Source organism: Mucor mucedo (genome assembly GCF_025094135.1).
Source record: "Mucor mucedo strain NRRL 3635 chromosome Unknown EV154scaffold_75, whole genome shotgun sequence".
In the NCBI taxonomy this organism is placed as follows: domain Eukaryota; kingdom Fungi; phylum Mucoromycota; class Mucoromycetes; order Mucorales; family Mucoraceae; genus Mucor; species Mucor mucedo.
In genome coordinates this window covers 128,803-143,596 of record NW_026252359.1, presented here as the reverse complement: position 1 = coordinate 143,596, position 14,794 = coordinate 128,803, and the positions used below count along the sequence as shown (strand labels likewise).

The following is a 14,794-nucleotide window of genomic DNA, read 5'->3' as shown; positions in this document are numbered from 1 at the left end:
GATTTTAACTTTAAATATGTAACTAGTGATTTTGAGAAAGTTTTCTTGAAAATAAAGGTTTTTGGAAATCTTCCAATAAGCGCATCTATACATCCTTTCATTTTCTGTCGTCCACAAAGAGGCGGCAGCATTATAGTCAATTTTTGTAGAGAAAAATGTAAGACACACAGTGTAAATTGAGCTCATTTTTTATTTATTTATCAATCATTTAGATTGATCGCAAAACTAATGCATGGATTTGGCACGCTGCTTATTCTCAACCATAAATCGACTACGTACAACCACAGGCTCACGCTCTACATTCATGGCTTTTAATCTTAACACGGCTAAATAGGAAAGGTTAGAGTCATGAGAAAAAAAAAATTGAATGGAGAAATTTACCTCTGTCAAGAGCGAGTTCAATCATACAACGTGTTCGAATACATGCCATTAATGGCCAAACGGATCTTTCACCATGCAAAATCCTATTCTTATTTTTTTAGCAAGCATGTACTATGTGTGTTCTTTTTTTTTAATTACCAGTAGGCCAAAGATTTGTGTGAGGGATTTGAAAACAAGATATTGAAATCCTACCCACCAAGGTTAAAAAGAAAGGCACTTTTTTTTATAATAAAAAAAACTTACGGAAAAAGCGATTTCAGGCACGATATTGACATTACCCGACATTTTTTCTTCAATGACACCACGAAAGATATGAGGTAAAATATGCAATTGATCCAACTGATATAAACGATGTTTAAACTCGGAAGCAAGGATATAAGCAAACTTATGCAACAAAGATTCATGTTGCAAGTTTTGTGCTTTGGCAATAAAAGGGATAGCATAAATACTTGCTTGTGACACAATAAAATGGTTGACATTAAACAATTCAGAGAGTCTGTACAAGGGGGCATCACTTTCAGCTGGTGTGGTTTCTGACCAATGGTTCCATTTCACAGCGGAAGAAATCCATTTTACAATCTTGCCGTTTTTATCCTTGGCCATGAGATCGCAACTACCGAATAAACCTACAGAGGCTGTGGAACAACAGGCGGCACTCCAAATAAGCTACGGGTGGGTCAGATGATGATGAGGGACAAGATGTAAAAGAAAAGATAGAAACTTACAACGTTGGGAGCTGTGAGATAATTTAATAATTGAGGTACTTCTTGTGTACGACTGGATGAGACACTGATATTTAATACACGTTTTGATTTAGCATAAGCTTCCTTTTTTTAAGAAAGAAGAGTGAGTTTAAATGTCATCCTGCTACAAAGAAAAAATAAAATAATACCTCGAATGTCAAATCGCCTACGTTTGCTCTGACACATTCTTGTAACACCTTCATGTCCATAAGATAACCTGATACACACACAAAAAAATCAACTCATGTTTTTTTTATGAATTTTACATAATGAAGTAGTTACCGTATTTCATAAATCGAGTGATACGTCTCTTGAAATGCCTAAACATTCAAAATTATTATAATTTTCTACCATGATTTTAAACTACTTGCCCTTTTTGTCCCTTGTTTGAAAAGGCGGTTAAATTGATACCATCCGGCTGTAAAATATACTAAGAATTTCCCTAAGAGTGAGGATGGGGGGGAGGCGGCTTAAATGTATTTTAAAAATAATAACTTACGGGTAATTCCTCATCGGTATGAATACAAATCAAGGCAGCAATCATGGCACCAATAGCAGTACCACTAATGATACGAGGTAAAAGGCCTTGTTCGTTTAATGCCTTAACTACGCCGATATGATACAAGGCTGATAAAAGTAATGAGGATGTGAATACTACTTGATGAAATACATACCTAGAGCGGTACCACCTTGAAGTACTAATGCAGAACAACCAAAACTCTGTCGAGTATCACTAAAGAATTTGATTTTGGCTTGTGCATCGAAATCGGATGTAGATTCAATATGTTCGATCTGTGTTACGACTTCATCCATGTAGTCTTCGATCAACTTTTTAGTGCTGGTTTTTAAAAAAAAAAGAATAAGAATAAGTGAAGATGAGGATTTAATGTTATATTTACCCAAGATAAGAGTGAGAGAATAATTTACGATCACAAATACCGCCAAAGTTTCTTAATAATCCTCCTCGTAAAAGGTAAGTCATATTATCGACATCCTCTTCATTGCGTGCTTTTCGAAGATGCTCTAGACGAGAAGCGATTAATTTATAGTCGTAGACTCTAGATACGGGTTGTTCAATCCATGCATCGTTTTCTATTGGATAAATGGGGGTTAATGATCTTTTTTCTTTTGTAAGCATGGCGTACCTAGCTTTACTTTGATGTCTAATAGAAGAGGGGGTTAAGAGAGAAAAGAGCATGATTACTGTATAAATGTTTACCTGTCTAAATCTTTAGCTCTTTCTTGCCATTCATGAAAGGATTCAGCGTGTTGTAATCGATACAATAATCTGTTTTCGGGTTTACTGTCCTTATATTTGTTCCATTGGTTCTAATTAAGGTTTTTTTAATATCTTTTTTCATTGTTGTATGTGATATATATATTCTTTACCATCCATGGTTGAATTAGATAACCATAGAGTATCAATGCTGAGCTATAAATAAGGTAAATAGTAGGTGCAACCACATACTTTAACGGGTCTCGTAAGGTTTTACTAATGTTGTTTGTAATCTCCATCTTTTAAAAAAGATCTTTTTTAAAAAGAGGGGAAATAGGGAAAAGGGGTAGTAAGCGTTTTTATTTTTTTTACAAATACAACACATAAATTTCACATGCTTATTGTTTTTTTTTTTTGGGGGAGGAGGAGGAGAGCACGGCTTGATGAAACGGGTTCATAATAATATTATTTTTTATGACAGTTGAAATTAAGATTTTAAAACAAAAAAGACACGTTTTTTTTTTGAAATTGGGGGATTAAAATTAAAACTCTCTTTATTCAGCTTAGACTTCTTTTTATTATTTTGCTCGATCTGTATTGTAATATATGATGGCAAGGAATTGGCTCGATCTATGCTTGTATAATTAAAGACACATCTAACGTGGTTGTGTATACCCCCCAACTGGGATCAAGCTCCGTTTTAATATTTATCACACATAGAGAGCTGTTATCAGTAGTTGAGTGTTGAAGCATATATAATAGAGTACATATAGAAGAAACTATCCTGACTGCATTCTCTTTTTCTTTTGTTTTTATTTTAACCACCCAGGCATGCATAGTGACCCTGAGGGAATTTCATGGTTTCATTTGGTAGGCAATGTATAGATACCAGAAAAAAAAAAAAAAAAAAAACGAATCACAAGGTGCATTTTGTTAGTATTTTAATGCCCGACGAAGTTTTAAGTATATAAAGAACGGCTGGCTGGAAACAATTTCCTTTACTTTTTGTATTAAAAAATTTATAACTACAAATATGAGACAATCCTTTGTATTATGTAAGTTATTACTACCCCTATATATAAAAAAGAAGATGAAACTAACGAATAGACTAGTTAACGGCAACGATAAAAAGTTAATTCTTGAAAACGCCACTCATCCATGCCCACGATGTAAACGACAAGATACAGTGCAACTGACTCGTAGTGAAAAGAATTGGATCGTGTTTAACCGACGTATTGAATTACCCAACAGTATGCGAGTACGTTATGAATGTAGAAAATGTCGTTGGAAGAACGAGACTTTACCAGATGATGATCCATCCTTTCAAATTATCCCTACTGCTTCCTGTCCTAATGATTATGGACATGATATGGGTCGTTGTTGCTCTAGTATTATGTCTTCCTCCTCCTTTATGAGCGCCACATCTTCCTTGTACCCGGGTTCAATTGCAGATGCCAATATTTATAAGAAGCGTGCTTCCTATGGTTACCTTTAAATTCATTATCCCTCATCATCCCAACGCACTACTGTTTAAAATCACACGCCTTCTACCCCCCTTTGTACATATACATTCTACATATCACTACTTTTCCTACTTTCTTTTCTTCTTTAAAAAAAGTCGTTTTTTACTATACCAACGAAAAATAATAAAATAACAAATATGCGTGTTGATCATTGCTTCTTTATCTTCTATTTTTTTTACTCCTTTTGTTTGTTGTTGTGGGTGATTTTTTTTTAGTTACTTTATAATGTACGAATGAGAATGAAGCAGATAAAACCTTTCCCTCCCCTTCATCCTTAAAAAGGAAAATAGATACGGGTCTTGTTTATGCATAGAAACGACAACCCTTAAAATAATAGAGTGGCAGCACGACCCTTTTTGATTGATGAGGTCTCATCCACTAAAAGGAGATCACGGACCGTTCTTTCGCTATAAAATGGCGATTGGCTTGGTTTTTGACTTTTTTTTTTTTTCACATCCATTTAGGATATCCCACCGATTTGCAAAAAATCTAAAACATGTGTAAGTTGAGAAATTTCGATTTGGCGCAAAACGATCGAAAAAAAATTTCTTATGGGGGAAGAAAGAGTGGTACAAATGACATCAATAAAAGATAAACAAATTTAATTTTAAAAAAAAAAAAAATGAGTTAACGGTTTTTAATATGTGTGTGATAGATATATATTAAGTGGATGTAGACAAGATACGAATAACACGTTTACGACCTTCACCCGACATGTTGATCACACCTTGATCTTGCAATGATTTCAAAACCTCTTCAAAGGCTCGATTATCCACAGGCTATGAAAAAAAGAAGTTTAGATGAAAGAGACTTACACTGCACAAAAAAAAAATTACTTACAATTTGGCTTTGATCATTCACATCCTTGAATAATTTAATCGTATCCACACGTTTATTAGCATAAGAAGCTAATTGGCTGACAAGAGCTTCCTTTAAACTATTTTGAAGGTTACGTTCATGTGAAGCAGTACCAGACAAGATAAGATCCATATCAATACGACCTGTCTTGGGATCCGTAGCGTATTCCTTGATAGCTTCACGAATAAGACGAGAGGCTTCATTCACATCCGACAATTCAACCGTAGGGGATAATCTCATTTTAGCGTGTGCTTCAGACATACGAATCATGGATTCTAATTGACGCGTCGTAGCTGTCACACGTTTCTCAGATCCACCACGATCCTGACCCTGTTTACGTAACTCGACATACGAATCCACTAATTTAGCTCCTGCCTCTTCTGACAGGACAGGTTGAATTCTCTCTCTAGCATAATTAATATATTTCGTCAAGAGTTCGACGCTCACAATATCCATACCACCTGTCAAAGGTGTATCTTCCATATACAATGCAACTAAATGTCGTGCAAGACGACGATCAGAGTCCTCATCCACACGATCCAAAATCAAGTACAATAAATCAAATCTAGAAAGGAGAGGTGGAGGTAAATCCAAATTGGCAGGTACCGACAAGTTCTTATTCCAACGTGATCCAATAGGATTAGCAGAGGCACAGATAGACGTTCTGGCATTTAATGTGGTGATAATACCGGCTTTAGCTACAGAAATAGTTTGTTGTTCCATGACTTCGTGTAAAACAGATCGTGTTGAATCTGACATTTTATCAAATTCATCAATACAGCAGACACCACCATCAGACAGGACAAGAGCACCACTCTCTAATACAAGTTGACGGGAATCGGGATCTCTGGTGATATAGGCAGTGAGACCAACAGCTGAAGAACCTTTACCAGAGGTATAGACACCACGAGGAGCAATCTTGTGTACATATTGAAGTAATTGAGATTTACTGGTACCTGGATCACCCACCAAAAGAACATTAATATCACCTCTGAAATGAGGTGCACCTGATTTCTTGAAGGTTTTATGAGTTCCACCAAATAATTGCAAAAGGATACCCTTCTTCACATCATCCAATTCATAGATACTGGGTGCAAGTGAACGTGACAGTACCTCATAAAGGTTATGACGTTGACCTAATTCCAAAATCTGTTGTTCATCTGTTGTCGAGACAACCTCAATATTATCCCCTTCCTCATATTGTTCAGGTCCAAACTCGGATCGGAAAGAAGAATCTGTCTGCATACGTTTTTTATCGGTACGTTTGATATGAACCACATCCATATAGGTTCTGAAAAGGGAACGAATCGTACGTTGTTTTGGGTTGACACGAACGGGAACACCACGGAAAATACCCGTGACTTCTAAACGATCACCAGGTTTACCCACATCCACCAAATCATCGTACAAACACATAGTGACCGTCTGAGGTGTTTGACCATCGGGTACGACATCGGGCGTCTCTTGAATACGAGCCACTTGTTTATCTGAGAACAAGCATCGGTTATGCACAAGCGTCATGGAATTTTCAGAATCGCATGATTCACGTCCACATCGTGTGGGTTCAAGAATACGTCCACGGTCCACTGTGACAGTAACGGTGTAATCACAAATCAAACAACGGAAAAAGGCTTCCTTCATATCGGGAATGATGGGAGAAGCACGAATCATAAGACCCTTAATAGTGATCAATTGGTCCACGTCTATACTCTTATCTTGTTAGTTTCTCTTTCTCTCTTTTTTTTTATCTCTCCCTTGCACATCTAAATAACAACAAAAAATTGTGTCCCATCTTACTTTGAGGATCCAATTCTCTCATGTTGACAGCATCTGACAGGTTAAAAGGACGGACCTGAAATTACACACACACACACGAAAAAAAAACAGAGCGTTAGTAATGACACCCCTCCCTCTCTATATAATAAAAACATCCTAACAAAAATTACCTTTAATTGTAGACCGTTAAAGTCATGACTGGGATATAAACTCAAATAAAATTCGGTCAAGGTGTGATCCATTAAGGGAATGATTTCTTGAGGATATTTCACAAGTTGATCGTATAATTTATGTGTTTCGGGATAAGCTTGTAAGTTACGACAATCGAGGTTGACATTGTTACCCAATTTATCATAGAGATGAGCTAACAATTGTGGGTAAAAAGGTCTCATATCATCATCCACCACAGGTTCATTGAGACGACGTTTACGATGGGCCAACGTAAAATTATTCAAAAAGTTACGGAAACTGGTCATGGCTTCGTGAATGTTAACGGTGGTACCCCAAATAAGACGTACGGATAAGGAAGGGTCGCTGATTTGTGAGTCCATAGCGTTATTGTTCTGAGTGGCGGATGAGGGACGACCTGGTGTGGGAGGTACAAATGATGTACGTACATAGGATGAATGACGAGGTGTGGTAGGTGAATCAAAGGTGTTGAGTCCAGAGCGTAAAGGAGTCGAAGGGTAAGCTAAAGGTGAGGTGGCGCCAATATCATCACCTAATAATGTGGATGATAATTCAGAACGTCGGTTACGCATGCGTGATGGTGAACCCGGTGTACGTGCATATAAAGCAGGTGAAGAAGGGTCCAATTGAGAAGAAAGCATATCGGTACGGCGGTTGTAGTAACGTCCCGGTGTATCAGGTACAAGGTCAGAGGGTGTTTGATTAAAGCTGCTCATTTTATTGAATGGGTTTATGGGACAACAAAAAGGAAGAAAGAAAAAAAAAAAAAAAAAACTTGCCCCTCTTTTTTTTTTAACCACGCGACGTGTTTGGTGGCTTATTTTAAGACCCCACCCAATATTCGACACAGTAAACACTGGGTCGACGTCATTTTTGGTCTCTTTCTTTAAATCTTTTTTTTTTTTTTTTTTTTTTTCATCATGAGTTTAACAAAGGCTGATGCCAATAAGCAAGGTTGGGAAGACTCTGTAAGTTATATTTAGTATGCATTATAGATATAGTATTCATTTTTTTTTTCTTTTAGGAATTTCCTATTGTTTGTGAGACATGTTTAGGTGAGAATCCTTATGTTCGCATGGTAAGCATCCTTTATGCAAACACTTTAGAAGAACGCGATTTACTGATATAAACTAGACAAAACAACCTTTTGGAAAAGAATGCAAGGTTTGTAATCTCTCTTCCCCCCCCCCTTTTTTTTTATAGAGACAAAAAAGGTGGCTAATCTTTTCTTTTTCATTGAGCAGATCTGTCAAAGACCTTACACGGTATTCCGTTGGTTACCTGGAACAAACATGAGATACAAAAAGACCGAAATCTGTCAAACATGTGCCAAAGTAAAGAATGTGTGTCAAACGTGTGTATTGGATTTGCAATACGGTAAAAAAAAAAAGAGAGAGAGAGAGAGAGAGGGATGAGGGCATGGTTGAATTAACAAAAAACAATGCTTCTTTGTAGGTTTACCGGTTGAGGTCAGAGACAAGGCTTTGAATTTGAAATCAGAAGCACCTTCCACCGACATCAATCGACAATATTTTGCACAAAATCTCGCTAATAAGGTAGAAGATGGGACAGGCATATATGACGCAGGAAAATTAACACCTGAAAGTCGAGACATGTTGACAAAATTAGCAAGAACCGAACCTTATTATCAACGTAATCGAGCTCATTTATGTTCGTTCTTTTTGAAGGGAGAGTGTACACGTGGTGATGGATGTCCATATCGACATGCTTTACCTACCGAGAGTGATAGCTCTGTTAAGCAGAATATCAAGGACCGTTATAATGGAAACAATGATCCAGTTGCAATGAAAATGTTGAACAGATCTCGCGCAGGACATGGTGGGTCTTTAGCTGCTCCCAATGATAAATCTGTGGTAAAGGAAGAAAACTTTTTGTTTTATAGTTATTTTTTTTTTGTATTGACCTGTAAAGATATTAGACCACTTTGTTCGTGACAGGTATCGAACCAGAAATTACACAGGATGATTTAAAGTAAGAAGAAGAAAAAGAAAAGGAGAGGGAGATGTATACTCATTATGTTGTTCATTATTAGGGGATTCTTTTATGTTTTTGGTGATATCAAGTCTGTGATTGTTGCTCATAAAACTAAATGTGCCTTTATTAATTTCATGACTCGAACCTCAGCAGAATTAGCTGCTGAGAAAGTAGCTGAAATTGGATTAAATTTAAAGGGACATGCACTAAAAGTTGTATGGGCTAGACCCAAACCTCAAGGCAAATCAGAACAAAAACCAGCCAGTAAAGTATTCTCTTTTTTAACTTGTTAGATTATCTCATTAACTTTTTTAATCCCTGATTTTAGAGCCTATAGATTTAAATACCATTCAACCTCCTGCTCCTCCTTCTGGAAAAGAAAAAGTAAAGTATCCCAGTCAAAATCCCAGTGCCAATGGTTCCACTTAATAAAATTTTCTTTCTTTTTTTTTTTCTCTCTCCTTTCTTTTTTTATTATTATTATTACTCCCAAAAATATTCGAGATGCTTGTCATTAACTCGAATCAAAGAAGACCTTTATTAATATCCACAGGGTTTCTTTTCTTTTGTATATGCTTCTTCTTTTGGCCTTTAAAGGCTCCTAATAACCAAGTAGCCCTCAGTAATACTACCTATGAACCGCTCGTTCACCATCCTAATCTTCGAGATCCCTCTCAACCACCTGCCTGGCACAATACAACTCGTGTAAAAGCAGCGTTTGTCATCTTGACTCGTAACAATGAACTCGATGCACTTCGAAAGACCATTCAACAACTCGAGGCTCGCTTTAACCATAAATTTAATTATCCCTATGTCTTTTTAAACGACGTTGAATTTACGCAAGAGTTTAAGGACCTGACTTCCAGTTTAACAAACGCCGAGACGAATTATGGTATTATCCCACAAGAACATTGGAGTTATCCTGATTGGGTGGATGTGGAAAAGGCGGATCGATTACGTAAAAAGATGGGAGAAGATGGTATTATCTATGGAGATAATCTATCGTACAGGCACATGTGCAGGTGAGTGAATAAAGTGGAGAAGGTAAGCGTTTTACTAAACGGTTTACTCCATATATAAAAAAAAAAAAGATTTGAAAGTGGCTTCTTTTACCGTCATCCATTGATGGCTGATTATGAGTATTATTGGCGTGTAGAACCCAGTGTTGAATTCTCTTGTGATTTAGACTATGATCCGTTCCTGTACATGAAGGAAAATAACAAGAAATACGGCTGGACCATATCCTTGATCGAATTTGAGTCAACGATTCCTTCCTTATGGTCCACAGTGACATCCTTTATGAAGGAAAACCCAGAGATGATCCCTCAACATAACTTATTGGACTTTATCTCGAATGACGGTGGTAAAAATTACAATCTCTGTCATTTCTGGAGTAATTTTGAAATTGCCGATCTCAAGTTCTTGCGAAGTCCTGAATATACAGCCTTCTTTGATTATTTGGATCGTTCCGGTGGCTTCTTTTACGAAAGGTATAAAAGTGTAGTGTCTATATTTATATATATACTTTGTTCACACGCTGCTTAGATGGGGTGATGCGCCTGTGCATTCGATCGCCGTTGGTATCTTCTTAAACAAGTCGGAGGTTCATTTCTTTAATGATGTAGGTTACAAGCATGATCCGTTCATGCATTGTCCCGTGGCCCGTGAATTACAAAAGAAATGTCACTGTAGCGCTGAAGACAATTTTGGTAAGCAATAGATTCGTCTCTTTTTTTTTTTTCTTTGGAACTCACACCTCTATTGTTCTAGATCTTACACCTAATTCTTGTATGCAACGATGGACTGATATTCGCAACAAGTAAAAAGAAAAGATACCACAAACGATAGAGATATCCCCCCCTTTTTCTAAAAAAAAAAACGCACAACACGAATTATAAGGTTTTTTTTACTTTGTGTGAATTTACAAGCATTTTTAAATTTAAAGGGCTATGTGTGAGTGAGGAAAGGAAAAAAAAATGGAGCGCTTAAACAGTAGAGTGAACAAATGGTAGTTTGTCATAATGTACACTTACATTTAACGATTTTTTACAAATTATAAGGATGCTAAATGAAATAGGCGGGATTATCCCTAAAAAAAACCGTCCTATGGCACCCGGGAAGCACGACTGTATACAATACAATATCAAAAACACCTAAATCTTTAACTTGCTTAAAAGACCTACAGAGCAACATATTTCTATAACTTTAGAACGTATTTTGAGAACCTGCCTTCTAGGGTTTTAATATTTTTCTCGATAGAAAAGATAAGGCAAATAAAAGGAAATGAGGCAGCAGCTTATAAATATTTAACCGTGAATATCATTATATTTTAAGCTATTTTATTGGGATTTTTTTTTTTTATTTGCTGGGTTCATCAAAAAAACTGAGGTGAATTGCGTTATTCACTTATTAATAATAAAGTCTTATAAAGCCAATGTGACATAAATAAAGAATCGTTTTTAATTTGTTGAAAAGCGAAAAAGGATCTTAATTGGCAAGGATAGTTTCTTTGTAGTTGTTGTGGATACTTATTATAGTGACTACTGAACGATTTCGAAATGGAAGCCATCAGTACAGTTATGATTCTACTGATATTTAAGCCCATGTGAATATCTTTTTAATGGAGAAGATTATATATATCAAATGTTTATACCTAACCTCTTAAACACGACAAAATTGTTTGACAAGTGCCAAAAAAAAGATACTGAGATGTTGCTTGGGATGTTACACGATGGAGAAATTCATGCGTTATTACACAGTTTTAGGGCACCAAAAAGCTCCATCGAGACGATAATTTAAACAAAAAGCTGTGTGGATCAATTCAGATAATTTTTACAAAAGTAAATTAAAAAGGAACGTGGAACCGGATACATCCCTAATTTTTAATTAGATGTGATACATTATTCACATAGAGCATGGCTAGATATAACAAAAAAGGAAAGGTGCGAGAATCCTTAATTGTCACAAAGTGCCATGGAAAGTCGTGGAAACTCAAGAAAAAGTCACAGGAAAAACGTCATAAATGATGATCTACACAAAATTTTTAGCTTTTGAAAAGTATAAAAGCAGACCAATTTTCACTCCATTTTCATTTTTTTCTTCTTTTTTTTTTCTTCATGTTGGGTCTGGGGCTTTTGGGTTGCTCTCACTTGTGGGGGTATACCTTGAGGTCTCCTGTGCGGGTTGTCAGTGGGACTCTGGGGGTGTCTTCGGGTATCTTCAGCAGTTCTCGCTGTCGGCACAAGCAGGAGATCTCTAACAATTTTGTTTTATAAAAATGAAAATGAAAAAACAGCAATTATCGAATAATGAGTAATTTATATCCAGAGCTTATTAAACATGACCGTTTTTTTTTTATAATTGATGCATTGCTGATCATGTTTATTGAAAGTAAAAAAAAATATTTGGGACATTTTCTAAACTACTTCAAGCGTTTACATACTCCCATAATAAGAAAAGGGTGCGTATAATATCAACTTCTCTGTTTTGTCCCTTTGTAACTTGATATGTCATTTTCAATCGAATTTTCCATATAGTAAACTGTCGTTTCCGTACGTCCTTTCAAGCCAAAAAAATGTTCAGAATCATCTAAAATATCATATTGGATTATTAGGTTTTGACCAAAACACAAAGGGTATACCTCGAGGAAAATATCAAAATTTACAAATGTACCTTTTAGGAACCCTTCCTGTAAGTTTAACAAAAAGTGTTCATAGATAACTAAGGCCCAAATTTTACGCTTTTTCTATTGGTAGCATTTGTGGAGCAGTTTTACTGTAACAATAACTGTATTTAACGCCCACGTAAAAAATTAGTTTGTGTTAGTCAAAATTTATATCTTTTATATAAAACTACACTCTAACATATATCCAAAGATGCGCATAATTTTTTTGGACATTTTGGGCAAACTTTATTTTAGTAAAAGTCTAATGCTCAACGACTTTACTTTGACACGAAAATTATAAGATCCTGATTTTTATCAAATCAGTTTAAAAAAAAAGGTATGCCATATGATTCGGAGATTAAAATAATAACCTCCTGGCTGCTAAAAATGGTCCCATACTTCATTGCTGTCTTGTTAATGACTAATTTGATTGTTACCAATGTGTTGCTGTAGCGGTTATACATTTTTATATGCTTATATCTGCACGACTTTTACCAGTACAATCCATGTGAAGAGTCTAAAAAGATGAACTACATGGATATGTATGCGATGTTATTGTTGTATGAAACCCCTCCACCATCTTTTTGTAATGGTCCCTAACCTTTTTTATACATTTATGTGCGTTTGTCGACTAACACTCTTCGGAAACGAAAGATCCTGCCTCATTTCACTCAAAGAAGTTGATTTAATTATCAATGCACGATTAGAGCTTTCTTTATTAATTGTAAACACTCCATTGAAAAAGTAAATAACAAAGACTCAGTTATTCCACTATTTTATCTATTAGATTATATAAGTATTGTATTGCATTTTGATTTTTGGAAAATTTCTTACTTGTAAGCGAAATGGTATTGAGGATAAGGGTGAATTAGGATCTTATTTACCTGTTGACTGAACGAAACCCTTTTTGAGCAAACTGTTTTAACTATCCTACAGCTATTCATGCATTTTAGGACGATGAAGCTTTTTGTAAAATTAGGGATAAATATAGTACTTCTCAGACTACTACAAGATATAATTCCTTCGTAGCCTCTCATTAGATCTTCATTAATTCCCTGTCACAGTGGTTATTAATGGGCCATATAGTCAAAGCAAAAACCTTTTTACAAGCTAGGGAAGGATTTTCATCGACTACAAGCTTCTTATTGTCTTATCAAGACAAAATAACTTATTTTCACTTCCTTAACTTACAGTTTTTCCCAGCGTTAACATGGTCGTTTGACTCTGTTTTTTTTTCATCCAGTTTTTGTGGAATCACTGAGTGGAATCGCAGAGTGGATTCACTTGTAGTGATCTGCCATATTAGTGCTACAAGAAGTATATCCATATCTATGACATGAATACATCAGGCATTATTTGGTAACCATCTGCCTAATATAGATAGCTAGTACTAGACATATCACATCATAAGGTTACAATAAGGCAATAAATAGGGCTTATAGGATTACACATAATAATATTAAACACAGTGGAAGCTATTCACGATTGTGGTGGGAGCGCTTCCGACACAGTATTATTTTTTGCTTGATCTGCCACATTTAGTGCTACACTTGCCCAGAAATGGCAAATAAATTCAATATATGTAGGTAGGTTGAAAGCCACCACGCACAAGAAGTTAAATTTTACTTCGTCATACCTATTAATCCTAAACATATTTATTTAATAAAGACTCTAAACAGTAGTCAAGTCGTGTTAAGATAAGCCGGTTTTAAGAGTTGTCCAAAGCAGATGGTCATCAGCCTCGAGTAAATCTACATCGATTTCCACAAACAGGCTATCTTTGGCAGCATCTTCAAATACTTTTCAAGAATAGTTTGATAACGCGCCTGTGGCTGTATTGACGATCGTATAATTCAAAGTGGCGAACAAAAGATTTCAAAAAAAGAGAACTGGCATGATGTAAACACCACATTGCATCGCTGGGTATTCTTTTTTTGCTTTTTTGATATGTGAGTTGCCATTTAGAGGAGTGAGACAAGGGTAAAAAAAAAAAAAAAGATGGTCGCGTCGAAATTCCACCTCATATGTCATGCTACGTAAACATGTGACACACTATTATAAATATCATAGATTTATGTTAATAAATTATTAGCCCTTTTATCTCATTGCCATAAGCCTGACTGCATAAAATGTAATTTTAAGTTTTTTTGTGTTCAAAACATTTGCATGAAAAAGCAAATACTGACGGAAACAAGGCCAATCAGCAACGTTTCACGTGACAATCACGTGACTTTTTACATGTTTTTTTGCAGGGCCGTATTTTATATAGTGGTTTTGGTGTCACCAAGCCTAGCTAGCTCAATCGGTAGAGCGTGAGACTCTTAATCTCAAGGTTGGGGGTTCGACCCCCCCGTTGGGCTTTATCTTTTGTAATTTTTTTGAATGTAGATAGTGTGTGTAGCTTCAATGTAAGGGAAAAAAGGATATGGTATATATTCTTTTTTTTTTT

At 35.8% G+C, this 14,794-nt stretch overlaps 5 protein-coding genes and 1 non-coding gene across 6 annotated transcripts; 4 read left to right on the top strand and 2 right to left on the bottom strand.

Moving 5' to 3' along the window:
- Nucleotides 1–2: 2 nt before the first annotated feature.
- EV154DRAFT_592651 (acyl transferase/acyl hydrolase/lysophospholipase) lies at nucleotides 3–2,106 on the bottom strand (the record flags this gene model as incomplete). The annotated part of the gene is made up of 11 exons (XM_051606923.1): nucleotides 3–326; nucleotides 382–464; nucleotides 520–569; nucleotides 625–1,047; nucleotides 1,107–1,208; nucleotides 1,274–1,341; nucleotides 1,407–1,434; nucleotides 1,492–1,554; nucleotides 1,624–1,751; nucleotides 1,799–1,962; nucleotides 2,024–2,106. The coding sequence occupies 11 exons, from the start codon at nucleotides 2,104–2,106 to the stop codon at nucleotides 226–228; spliced, it is 1,293 nt and encodes a 430-aa protein (XP_051455512.1). The 3' UTR covers nucleotides 3–225.
- A 1,171-nt stretch (nucleotides 2,107–3,277) lies between these two features.
- Nucleotides 3,278–4,030, top strand: EV154DRAFT_515784 (uncharacterized protein). Its single transcript, XM_051602305.1, has 2 exons — nucleotides 3,278–3,395; nucleotides 3,453–4,030. Exons 1-2 carry the CDS (start codon nucleotides 3,374–3,376, stop codon nucleotides 3,833–3,835), a joined length of 405 nt encoding a protein of 134 aa, XP_051455511.1. The 5' UTR covers nucleotides 3,278–3,373; the 3' UTR covers nucleotides 3,836–4,030.
- A 413-nt stretch (nucleotides 4,031–4,443) lies between these two features.
- Nucleotides 4,444–7,549, bottom strand: EV154DRAFT_515782 (MCM2/3/5 family-domain-containing protein). Its single transcript, XM_051602304.1, has 4 exons — nucleotides 6,668–7,549; nucleotides 6,519–6,573; nucleotides 4,704–6,424; nucleotides 4,444–4,642 (listed from the first exon to the last, which is right to left on the bottom strand). The coding sequence occupies exons 1-4, from the start codon at nucleotides 7,400–7,402 to the stop codon at nucleotides 4,526–4,528; spliced, it is 2,628 nt and encodes an 875-aa protein (XP_051455510.1). The 5' UTR covers nucleotides 7,403–7,549; the 3' UTR covers nucleotides 4,444–4,525.
- A 28-nt stretch (nucleotides 7,550–7,577) lies between these two features.
- EV154DRAFT_291319 (uncharacterized protein) lies at nucleotides 7,578–9,191 on the top strand. The gene is made up of 8 exons (XM_051594808.1): nucleotides 7,578–7,654; nucleotides 7,711–7,764; nucleotides 7,821–7,850; nucleotides 7,931–8,063; nucleotides 8,142–8,560; nucleotides 8,626–8,678; nucleotides 8,740–8,945; nucleotides 9,010–9,191. The coding sequence occupies exons 1-8, from the start codon at nucleotides 7,607–7,609 to the stop codon at nucleotides 9,108–9,110; spliced, it is 1,044 nt and encodes a 347-aa protein (XP_051455509.1). The 5' UTR covers nucleotides 7,578–7,606; the 3' UTR covers nucleotides 9,111–9,191.
- On the top strand, nucleotides 9,143–10,643 carry EV154DRAFT_515780 (nucleotide-diphospho-sugar transferase). The gene is made up of 4 exons (XM_051602303.1): nucleotides 9,143–9,703; nucleotides 9,773–10,171; nucleotides 10,227–10,390; nucleotides 10,452–10,643. Exons 1-4 carry the CDS (start codon nucleotides 9,186–9,188, stop codon nucleotides 10,502–10,504), a joined length of 1,134 nt encoding a protein of 377 aa, XP_051455508.1. The 5' UTR covers nucleotides 9,143–9,185; the 3' UTR covers nucleotides 10,505–10,643.
- Nucleotides 10,644–14,632: 3,989 nt separating this feature from the next.
- Nucleotides 14,633–14,705, top strand: EV154DRAFT_t83. Its single transcript has one exon. It is a non-coding gene; the product is annotated as a tRNA-Lys (tRNA).
- Nucleotides 14,706–14,794: the final 89 nt, after the last annotated feature.

What these genes read in the sequence shown, in the direction of transcription:
- EV154DRAFT_515784 (XM_051602305.1), top strand. Translation starts at nt 3,374, where the DNA reads ATGAGACAATCCTTTGTATTAT. An exon ending in GAGACAATCCTTTGTATTAT is followed by an intron (nt 3,396 to 3,452) that starts GTAAGTTATTAC and finishes CGAATAGACTAG; the next exon opens with TTAACGGCAACGATAAAAAG.
- EV154DRAFT_515782 (XM_051602304.1), bottom strand. Translation starts at nt 7,402, where the DNA reads ATGAGCAGCTTTAATCAAACACCCTCTGACCTTGTACCTGATACACCG. An exon ending in TTAACGGTCTACAATTAAAG is followed by an intron (nt 6,574 to 6,667) that starts GTAATTTTTGTT and finishes GTGTAATTTCAG; the next exon opens with GTCCGTCCTTTTAACCTGTC. An exon ending in GAGAGAATTGGATCCTCAAA is followed by an intron (nt 6,425 to 6,518) that starts GTAAGATGGGAC and finishes ATAAGAGTATAG; the next exon opens with ACGTGGACCAATTGATCACT.
- EV154DRAFT_291319 (XM_051594808.1), top strand. Translation starts at nt 7,607, where the DNA reads ATGAGTTTAACAAAGGCTGATGCCAATAAGCAAGGTTGGGAAGACTCT. An exon ending in CTCCCAATGATAAATCTGTG is followed by an intron (nt 8,561 to 8,625) that starts GTAAAGGAAGAA and finishes TAAAGATATTAG; the next exon opens with ACCACTTTGTTCGTGACAGG. An exon ending in ATCAGAACAAAAACCAGCCA is followed by an intron (nt 8,946 to 9,009) that starts GTAAAGTATTCT and finishes CCCTGATTTTAG; the next exon opens with AGCCTATAGATTTAAATACC.
- EV154DRAFT_515780 (XM_051602303.1), top strand. Translation starts at nt 9,186, where the DNA reads ATGCTTGTCATTAACTCGAATCAAAGAAGACCTTTATTAATATCCACA. An exon ending in TCGTACAGGCACATGTGCAG is followed by an intron (nt 9,704 to 9,772) that starts GTGAGTGAATAA and finishes AAAAAAAAAAAG; the next exon opens with ATTTGAAAGTGGCTTCTTTT. An exon ending in TAGCGCTGAAGACAATTTTG is followed by an intron (nt 10,391 to 10,451) that starts GTAAGCAATAGA and finishes CTATTGTTCTAG; the next exon opens with ATCTTACACCTAATTCTTGT.